Genomic DNA, 10,857 nt, shown 5'->3' with positions numbered 1-10,857 from the left:
TCCAAAAATCACTGGCTATTCAACAAAGAGCCATGAACATCATACCCTGATATGCAACACAGAGTCTTTAACACAACACCCAGCTGTGCAACACATCCTTGAACATCTTCTGCAACACAGTCTGGAAATTCATAACCAGGTAGGCTATGCAACACACAGAACCTTGAATATTATACCCAGGTATAACCTATAACACAGAGCCCACCATTCTCTTAACATTACTGAACAATATACACACTTCAGATTCATGAACATGAACACTATTTATACACAAATTCTGCCCTCCGCTCCTTTTCCAGAAAATGGTCTGTGACCCTGTCATACCAGCTGGTTGTGCTTTCCAGAGACTTCACCAATTTCTGTTAGCAGCTAGCACTGCAGATCCCAATAAGGCTCAAGCTAGCCTACAACCAGATTGAACTACAAATGAAATAAACGAGTGAATTCACGAATGATCAAACTGATAGAATGGATGAAAGTTAACGGAGCACAACGAGTAATATTTACATTTATTTACAGAGTAATGTACAGAGACATCAATGAGAAGAACCGTTTATATGAAAAGAAATTCGGACAGCACTTTAGCACACGACTACACTTTCTCGACATCCGCTAGGGAATGACTGATCATACTTCCGTGTTCCTCGCCAAAGTACCGCCCTCCTCATGTCTTTCAAACACTACCTCCAATAATCCTTCATCAGCCCGGCTTCTTGTCCCTCCCACTGTCTCGTTTAGTCCCAGAGAAGCCCGGCTTCCCTGGAAGTGACGATTTTGTTGATTTTAACCAATAACAACTAGCCGAAATTGGCTGTTCAGAGCTGTCTCATAGATTGGAACGGATACCCGGCTGCCAGTCAGTGTTGCCAGATACTGCTGACGTTTTCCATCCCAAAATATATTCAAAACCCGCCAAAATGCACTTAAAACCGCCCAATCTGGCAACACTACTGCCAGTCCATAGAGCCCATTGAAATAAGAAAGGTTACAGCCTGGCAGCAAAGGTGATTCTCGTAGCGAACTGCAAGTTCGTCAGACATCACTCAAATAAGTTACAGGATAGTTATGAACATAAATACAATCTTGGGCATATATTATGTTATGCAAGTTATTGTTTTAATGAGAATTCAACGTCGTAGACGCCGCAGTTTGGGGAGAGAATTTTAGGGGAAGCTCGGCTTCCCTTGTTGTCTCTGAGAAATCGCCCCTGATATATATATACTGTATATATATTATATATATATATATATATATATATATATATATATATATATAGAGAGAGAGAGAGAGAGAGAGAGAGGCGGCACGGTGGTGTAGTGGTTCGCACTGTCGCCTCACAGCAAGAAGGTCCGGGTTCGAGCTTTCTGTGTGGAGTTTGCATGTTCTCCCCGTGTCCGCGTGGGTTTCCTCCGGGTGCTCCGGTTTCCCCCACAGTCCAAAGACATGCAGGTTAGGTTAACTGGTGACTCTAAATTGAGCGTAGGTGTGAATGTGAGTGTGAATGGTTGTCTGTGTCTATGTGTCGGCCCTGTGATGACCTGGCGACTTGTCCAGGGTGTACCCCGCCTTTCGCCCGTAGTCAACTGGGATAGGCTCCAGCTTGCCTGCGACCCTGTAGAACAGGATAAAGCGGCTAGAGATGTGTGTATATAATCAGCCTCCACAATTATTGGCACCCCTTGTAAAGATTAGTAAAAAGGGTTAGAAAAATATCCAGCTTGTTGTGAAGTTGCTTCATCTCACACTGAAAAAATGAGCAAAACCCAACCTTTAATTGAAATACATTTATTCAGAGAAAAACAAATATCCCTCATCAAGAAATAATTATTTTCTTTCAGTGTTACAGCTTTAAGTGTTTTCTTCTAACTTTTGGATTATCAGCTGTTGACAATTTACATTTTCCACAATGATATTTTTATTGTTATAATTTAGCCTGCAAACATGTTTATCACAAGTCTAGCTGTGGCTTGGGTTTAATAAAAGTACTGGGATTCAAACTTGAAACTTTCAGGAAATAAAACCCTCACATACATTTCCGCTTATAATTACAGACCGGTTTAGCAAAGAAAGCAACAATCTCGCATTACGACGGTCATCTGATCCTTTTCCTGTTGGCCAACAAGTATCTCAATATCCCATTATTAACCTATGTAGTGCACTAGATAGGGCGCCTATTTTCATTGTTGTGTGCTTTATGTGTAGGGCACTAATACAGGCAGGAACGCCTTGTTCTGTATTCAGCCAATTGGAGGGCGTCAAAACGCTCATCTGATTGGCTGGAGATCATGTCAAAACGGTGTATAGTGAACTAGTTAGGGCGGATAAGACTGGGTTTTATTACACCCTGAATAGTGCACGGAAATAGGGCGCGACAAGTTTTTGCATATTCAGCCAATAGAAGTGCGAGAAACCCTGAAACTCCGCCCATGTGGCTGGTGTGAGTTAGGAAGTGGGGGGGATTTGGTAAGTCAAAAAAAAAAGCAAGCAGTCTCCTGGTAGCTTGGTTTCTGAGCAAAGAAAAGAGAGAAATGTCCTGGATATATTTGGTTTAATAGTGTAGAGAGCTTAGTTTAGTGTTTTAAATGAATTAAGGAAGGGGTTTGAGAGTTGGCATGGAACTTCCTGTTTGAAAACTTTCAAAGTGGTGACCAGAAGAAGGAGAAGGAGATGTGGGATCGGGCTTAAACAAGCCCTTCTGCATGTTTAGATTGTTTTTTTCTTGTTTGTTGATTCTTTTTGTGGCCGCTCGGACAGGGTGAGCTCCTTTTCTTGCGCCCTGTGCGCGTCTCAGGCTTTAAGTTTTGCTCTTTTTTTGTGCGTTTTCCTGCCATTCTTCTCTGCGCTTCCTGCTCGGACTGACCGTGAGCGCTTGACGACTAAAAATACTCTCCATGCAGGCAGAAATGGACTTTCTGTTCTTTTAAAAACACCAGGATCTGTCATTATGTTAGATCTATAGATCTATGTATATATTTCTGTTCCTTTTCTTGGCGGAGTAGTTTTTTTTTTTGCATTTGCGCTCCTTATCCAAGTTGCACTGGTTTATTATTGGAAATTTAGTTCACCAATGTAGTGAACTGAAGCCATTTCCTGTTCATCAGATCATGGGATTGTTCTTTGCTTTGACGTTTGATCCGATCTCGACTTGAGATCTGTCCATGCTCATGGAGTGCTCAGGGTTTGCGCTCAGATCCGTCTTCATGGAGACCCGTGCGCTCCATGTGCCGCGGTGCTGTGCGCTTTTTTCCGGTTAGTGCGCGCTGGGTTTGGAGAAGAGCTTGGAGCGCACCAGTCCCTTCTCCATGATCCTCACGTACAGATTGGAAACAGGAGAGAGGAGCTGGAGTGTGTGTACATTTGGATCGTTTTCCAATTGTTTGGATCCGTGCGTAAAGAGGAGAAGAAGGAAAAAGAAGAAGAGAAAGAAGAAGCGCCATGGAGCCTCTGAAGAACATCTTTACGCGCGGCACGCTGTCCCCCTGGAAAAATCTGGAGCAATCCCAGAAAGGGAACTTCACCAACCCGGTGTGGACAGCCCTCTTTGACTATGAGGCGTCCGGTAAAGACGAGCTCACCCTGCGCAAAGGCGACGTGGTGGAAGTTCTGTCTTTAGACTCAGAAATTTCCGGGGATGAAGGCTGGTGGGCTGGGAAGGTCAACAACAAGGTGGGAATCTTCCCTTCCAATTATGTCTCGCTCAAGCCTGGAGGATATGGAAAGATCCCGGGTTCGAGTGTTGCGGGTGAGCTGCAGTTCGAGCCGGAGGTGGTGGATTTCCGGGAGCTCAGCTTGCAAGAGGTGATCGGTGTCGGCGGGTTCGGGAAGGTCTACCGTGGCACATGGAGAGGGGAACTCGTGGCGGTCAAGGCGGCGCGCCAGGACCCGGACGAAGACATCAGCGTGACGGCGCAGAACGTGCGCAACGAGGCACGCCTCTTCGCCATGCTCACGCACCCCAACATCATCGCGCTCAAAGGAGTGTGCCTGCAGGAGCCCAACCTGTGCTTGATCATGGAGTACGCGTCCGGTGGGCCTCTGAGCCGTGCCCTGGCCGGGAGACGCATCGCACCACACATCCTGGTCAACTGGGCTGTGCAGATCGCCAGAGGAATGCTGTACCTTCACAGCGAGGCGATAGTCACTGTCATTCACAGAGACCTAAAATCAAATAATAGTAAGTGTCCTACCTTCTGCCGTCACGGCCCATCTATTATCCATCACCTTTTTCCACACACACTTGAGGTGCTGAGTAACATACCAGAGCCCAAAGCCAAAAGTGTTCAAGGTTATCTTTATTGTCCCACGAGGGGAAATTTGTTACGGAGCAAGTCTTCGCATAATAACAATACAAAAGCATCAACATCAGTAATAAATCAGAAAACTAGGGCACGGAAATAGAAATTCATATCAAGTGCCAGGGTAGTGCAAGGAATGGGTACAGACAGAGTGCTAATTGGTGTTAAGTATATCAGAAGCACTTGAGATGAAAAGCATGGAGGCTTTTCGCCTTGAAATGATGGCATTTGCTCAAACTCCCTCTGGAGTCTGGAGTAGATGAGCTTGGCGATCCAATAATCCAATATAGCGTTCGCCCTCCTTCAAACATGAATTTTCTAAATGACCAAAAGCTTGGCCTGAGATCTTCCTGGCCCTTTGAGCAAAATTTCCAAGTCTGTTCTTACTGGATAAATCAAGTAGTAATACAAAACTGAGGCTTATGTTACAATGTAATGATTCATAGGTAAGGTACAGTGGTGCCTGAAAGTTTGTGAACCCTTTAGAATTTTCTATATTTCTGCATAAATATGACCTAAAACATCATCAGATTTGCACACAAGTCCTAAAAGTAGATAAAGAGAACCCAGTTAAACAAATGAGACAAAAATATTATACTTGGTCATTTATTTATTGAGGAAAATGATCCAATGTTACATATCTGTGAGTGGCAAAAAGTATGTGAACCTTTGCTTTCAGTATCTGGTGTGACCCCCTTGTGCAGCAATAACTGCAGCTAAACGTTTCCGGTAACTGTTGATCAGTCCTGCACACCAGCTTGGAGGAATTTTAGCCCATTCCTCCATACAGAACAGCTTCAACTCTGGGATGTTGGTGGGTTTCCTCACATGAACTGCTCACTTCAGGTCCTTCCACAACATTTCGATTGGATTAAGGTCAGGATTTTGACTTGGCCATTCCAAAACATTAACTTTATTCTTCTTTAACCATTCTTTGGCAGAATGACTTGTGTGCTTAGGGTCGTTGTCTTGCTGCATGACCCACCTTCTCTTGAGATTCAGTTCATGGACAGATGTCCTGACATTTTCCTTTAGAATTTGCTGGTATAATTCAGAATTCATTGTTCCATCAATGATGGCAAGCCGTCCTGGCCCAGATGCAGCAAAACAGGCCCAAACCATGATACTACCACCACCATGTTTCACAGATGGGATAAGGTTCTTATGCTGGAATGCAGTGTTTTCCTTTCTCCAAACATAATGCTTCTCATTTAAACCAAAAAGTTTTATTTTGGTCTCATCCATCTACAAAACATTTTTCCAATAGCCTTCTGGCTTGTCCATGTGATCTTTAGCAAACTGCAGACGAGCAGCAATGTTCTTTGTGGAGAGCAGTGGCTTTCTCCTTGCAACCCTGCCATGCACGCCATTGTTGTTCAGTGTTCTCCTGATGGTGGACTCATGAACATTGACATTAGCCAGTGTGAGAGAGGCCTTCAGTTGCTTAGAAGTTACCCTGGGATCCTTTGTGACCTCGCCGACTATTACACGCCTTGCTCTTGGAGTGATCTTTGTTGGTCGGCCACTCCTGGGGAGGGTAACAATGGTCTTGAATTTCCTCCATTTGTACACAATCTGTCTGACTGTGGATTGGTGGAGTCCAAACTCTTTAGAGATGGTTTTGTAACCTTTTCCAGCCTGATGAGCATCAACAACGCTTTTTCTGAGGTCCTCAGAAATCTCCTTTGTTCGTGCCATGATACACTTCCACAAACCCGTGTTGTGAAGATCAGACTTTGATAGATCCCTGTTCTTTAAATATAACAGGGTGCCCACTCACACCTGATTTGTCATCCCATTGATTGAAAACACCTGACTCTAATTTCACCTTCAAATTAACTGCTAATCCTCGAGGTTCACATACTTTTGCCACTCACAGATATGTAATATTGGATAATTTTCCTCAATAAATAAATGACCAAGTATAATATTTTTGTCTCATTTGTTTAACTGGGTTCTCTTTCTACTTTTAGGACTTGTGTGAAAATCTGATGATGTTTTAGGTCATATTTATGCAGAAATATAGAAAATTCTAAAGGGTTCACAAACTTTCAAGCACCACTGCAGACTGATTATGGAAATGGAAACACATCATTGTGACTGGTCATCACACAAACATTCACAAATTTAAGTTTTAAGTAGGCTAGTTGGGTCAGGAATGAAACACTTTGGGATTCTCTTATAAAGATACAAACAATGACAAAGTTGGTGTGATGACTGTTTTCCAATAACAACACAAATATCTGAAGTGTTTTATTCCTCTTATACAACAGCAATTTGCCAGCGTTGGCAAATTTTTAGCTATTCAAAAATTATTTGTCTTTTTCTATCAATTTATAGTTACCTTCACCAACTTTCTTTAAGGAGGTTATGTTTTCGCCTTTTTGTTTGTCTTTTCTCAACATAATTCAAAATAGTGAACAGATTTTGATGACATTTGGAGGAAAGGTGGGCCATGGGTCAAGGAACAATTGATTAGATTTTGATGCAAATCTGGATATGTATGTGGATCCGGGATTTTTTTTTTTTTTTGTCTGTTTCAACATAACTCAAAAAGTAGTCAACGGATTTGGATGAAATTTGGTGGACAGCTTTAGTATTATCTTAGGTTCAAATGATCTAATTTTGATGTTGATAGATAATATGTAGCTTGGCAGAGATATGTACGCTCCCGAGTGCCCTTCTAGTCAGGTTTTGTGTTGTGGTTGTCTCTTGAATTAGAGCAGGTATGCTTTTATTGTCGTTCTCTCGCCAGCCTCTCTCTTTTGGTTCATGAGACAAAAAAATACAGCTTGTCATGGTATTGAGAAACCACAAACCCATTCTTTTTCCAAGTTTGTAAAGTTACAGCTTTGTCTCGGACTGTTACGAAGCACTGACACTGGAGAATCCTTCCAAAATCATGAATAGAAAAATGTAACCATAGCTATAATAATAATAATAATAATAATAATAATAATAATAATAATACCTTTAAAAATGTATTCCTATCAAGCGTTCACCTATGCAAATCTCTGTGAAGGAGTGACTATAGAAACGATAATATATTAGAACAAGGGTGTGACTCGGAACCTGTGATTTGAATTAGAGAAACACTGAGAGCGCTTTCGGTACAATCAGAATTGAGAAATTATTGGTCAACATGATGAAGTCGACCAGGCTAGCCTTTTAGACCTTGCTTTCCAAGTGTTAAAGGAACAGTCCACCGTACTTCCATAATGAAATATGCTCTTACCTGAATTGAGACGAGCTGCTCCGTACCTATCCGAGCTTTGCGCGACCTCCCAGTTAGTCAGACGCAGTCCGACGCGCTGTCACTCCTGTTAGCAATGTAGCTAGGCTCAGCATGGCCAACGGTATTTTTTGGGGCTGTAGTTAGATGCGACCAAACTCTTCCGCGTTTTTCCTGTTTACATAGGTTTATATGGCCAGTGATATGAAACAAGTTCAGTTACACAAATTGAAACGTAGGGATTTTCTATGCTATGGAAAGTCCGCACTATAATGACAGGCGTACTAACACCTTCTGCGCGCTTCGGCAGCGCATTGATATCTGAGCTCTGAAGCGCGCAGAAGGTGTTAGTACGCCTGTCATTATAGTGCGGACTTTCCATAGCATAGAAAATCGCTACGTTTCAATTTTTTTAACTGAACTTGTTTCATATCACTGGTCATATAAACCTATGTAAACAGGAAAAACGCGGAAGAGTTTGGTCGCATCTAACTACAGCCCCAAAAATACCATTGGCCATGCTGAGCCTAGCTACATTGCTAACAGGAGTGACAGCGCGTCTGACTGCGTCTGACTGACTGGGAGGTCGCGCAAAGCTCGGAGAGGTACGGAGCAGCTCATCTCAATTCAGATAAGAGCATATTTCATTATGGAAATACGGTGGACTGTTCCTTTAAAGACCACACTATAGCAGAAAGCAGGCCATTTTGCAAATATTGTTTGTAAATAAATGCTTTTGTTGCTATTTTGCAAAATTGTTCATATCAAAACGAGAAGATGAAGTGAAATCACCTTACGTTAATGTTTTTCGTCTACATCATTCTCAAAACCCATGACGCAAACTTGAAAAAGCAAATATCTCTTGGGTGATCGACTATATGTGAGATTTGAGGGACGCATTGGACACGTTTGGGTTTTAAACTAACTGTTCCTCCAAACAAATCGACAGTTCGTGACTACAAAATTCCACGGGACTATGATATGTTGGTGAGTCGCATTAATGTAACGTCAGTGATTCACATTAGAGATGGCTTTCATTCATGTAGGTGCTGCTACTTCACCTCTCTCTCTCTCTCTCTCTCTCTCCTTTTTGTCTGTTGTTGTGTTGTAACTCTTCAGCTGATTGCATGCTGATGTCTCTCATGTCTGGAGAAGTCACCTGACTTCGCTTTGGCGAATCGAATGCACACTTACTGAGAAGGATAGGAAATAGAATGCAGAAGTTAATCAAGAAAACAAAGGTCCCATTAATAATAATATTTTATGTTAGCTAGGCTGAGTAAGGCAGGTTTTTTGGAGGGCAGCATTTAAGGTTTAAAATAAAGTCTCTTTCTTTCTGAAGTAGTAATATTCCAGAAATATTTGATAAAACGTAAAGGCAGCATTGCAACATGATTTGAAGTGTAATTTTTGCTTAAAATGTACTAATAGACACTGTAACATATTTATAAACAGTTGACGTGATGTGAAACTTCCTGAAAATTGCCACATGTCTGTTTAGGAAGTGAGCTGACTGATTTCAGAACAGTGGAACAGGAGCGAGCGGGGTTGCCAGAATTGCACCATATGAGTGCAGGTTTAGATCGCAAACAAGCTACTTGATGATCATTTAAACTTTTTGTATGGAGGAGAAAATCTGGCAAAATGGTGGAAGAAAAAAAATGAAAAGAAATAATGAATTGACTGAGACTGATAAAAAAATAGAAATATAGTAGAACAGATTATGTATATATTTATTTTGACTTCAATTTTTAATTAATTTTGATCAGTGTGTATTTCATTATGTATATTATTTGTAATTTCAAAAATATACGTATTTTTTCCAAATACATGCAATATTTATTTATTTATTTAAAGGTTTAGTTATCAGGGACAATGCACATTTAATAAAACATTTAAACAAATGTAAATATGCCAGAATTAGCCAGAAGGCTATTTTGCATCTGCTGTCCCTGGACTGATGTTAATATAGTCATCCTAAAAGAACAAAAATTAAAATATAATCAAATAATACATCTCATCTCATTATCTCTAGCCGCTTTATCCTTCTACAGGGTCGCAGGCAAGCTGGAGCCTATCCCAGCTGACTACGGGCGAAAGGCGGGGTACACCCTGGACAAGCCACCAGGTCATCACAGGGCTGACACATAGACACAGACAACCATTCACACTCACATTCACACCTATGGTCAATTTAGAGTCACCAGTTAACCTAACCTGCATGTCTTTGGACTGTGGGGGAAACCGGAGCACCCGGAGGAAACCCACGCGGACACGGGGAGAACATGCAAACTCCGCACAGAAAGGCCCTTGCCGGTCCCGGGGCTCGAACCCAGGACCTTCTTGCTGTGAGGCGACAGCGCTAACCACTACACCACCGTGCCGCCCGCCAAATAATACATTTCCAAATAAAAACTAAATCTGAATAAAAATAAAAAAAACAAAACTAAAATACATTTACACTCAAGCCAACATAAACTCAACACCAGACAATTACTACAAACAAAAACAAGAACAACATTAAGCAACAACAAACATCAACAACATTTATAATACAAGACACAATAAGAAACTAACAAGCCATAAACAAGCAGGACATAAACACCAAACACATAATAAAAAACATACACAAAAATTAACAATAATACTAGACAAACTGACAAGACAACACGACGGATGGCATCAGAAAAACATCGACAGGCAGGGCAGCAAACATGGAGAAAAATTAAGCACTAAAATTTAATGTTGACAGCCTTGACCACTAATTAACCACTTTTTTTAAAAAAAAATTTAAAAGAAGCATAATTTGATTGATTTCTAATGTCAATTGGAATAGAATTCCACTCACGAGCAGCCCTGATTGAAAATGCAGACTGGCTATATATATAGTACCAGACAAAAGTTTGGACATGCCTTCTAATTCAGTGTTTTTTCTGTATTTTTATGAATTAAAAGACTCTTCATGTCTTAAAGTAGCTATGGATGTTGTTTCTCCTGACTTAGTTGAGCGGTTCTTGATATAGTATGGATTACTACAGTTGTGGATGGAATAAAGCTATTTACTGTATTTTTATTATTTAGTATTTACTGATTTGGTCTCAAATGCATTAAGAAAGCAAGAAACTTGTCCACTAATTAACTTTTGACAAGGCACCTGTTAATTGAAAGCATTCCAAGTGACGACCTCATGAAGCTGGTTAAGATAATGCTGATAGTGTGTGACGCGTCATCAAGGTAAACGCTGGCTAGTTTGAAAAATCTAAAATGCGAAACGTTTTTTGTTTGCTACATAATTCCATGTATGTTCCACGTTATTTCATAGTTTTGATG

At 41.2% G+C, this 10,857-nt stretch overlaps 1 protein-coding gene across 1 annotated transcript in view; it reads left to right on the top strand.

Moving 5' to 3' along the window:
• The first annotated feature begins 2,447 nt into the window (after positions 1-2,447).
• LOC132883418 (mitogen-activated protein kinase kinase kinase 11) overlaps positions 2,448-10,857 on the top strand; it is a 51,832-nt gene continuing 43,422 nt past the window's right edge. Inside the window, exon 1 of the mRNA XM_060917048.1 lies at positions 2,448-4,174. Within this exon, the coding sequence (XP_060773031.1) occupies positions 3,436-4,174 (739 nt within the window). The 5' untranslated portion in view covers positions 2,448-3,435. The remainder of the gene's footprint in view (positions 4,175-10,857) is intronic.

This window comes from Neoarius graeffei, chromosome 3 (assembly GCF_027579695.1).
Source record: "Neoarius graeffei isolate fNeoGra1 chromosome 3, fNeoGra1.pri, whole genome shotgun sequence".
Lineage (NCBI taxonomy): Eukaryota > Metazoa > Chordata > Actinopteri > Siluriformes > Ariidae > Neoarius > Neoarius graeffei.
The sequence above is the reverse complement of the archived record's forward strand: the minus strand, read 5'-3'. Positions and strand labels throughout refer to the sequence as shown.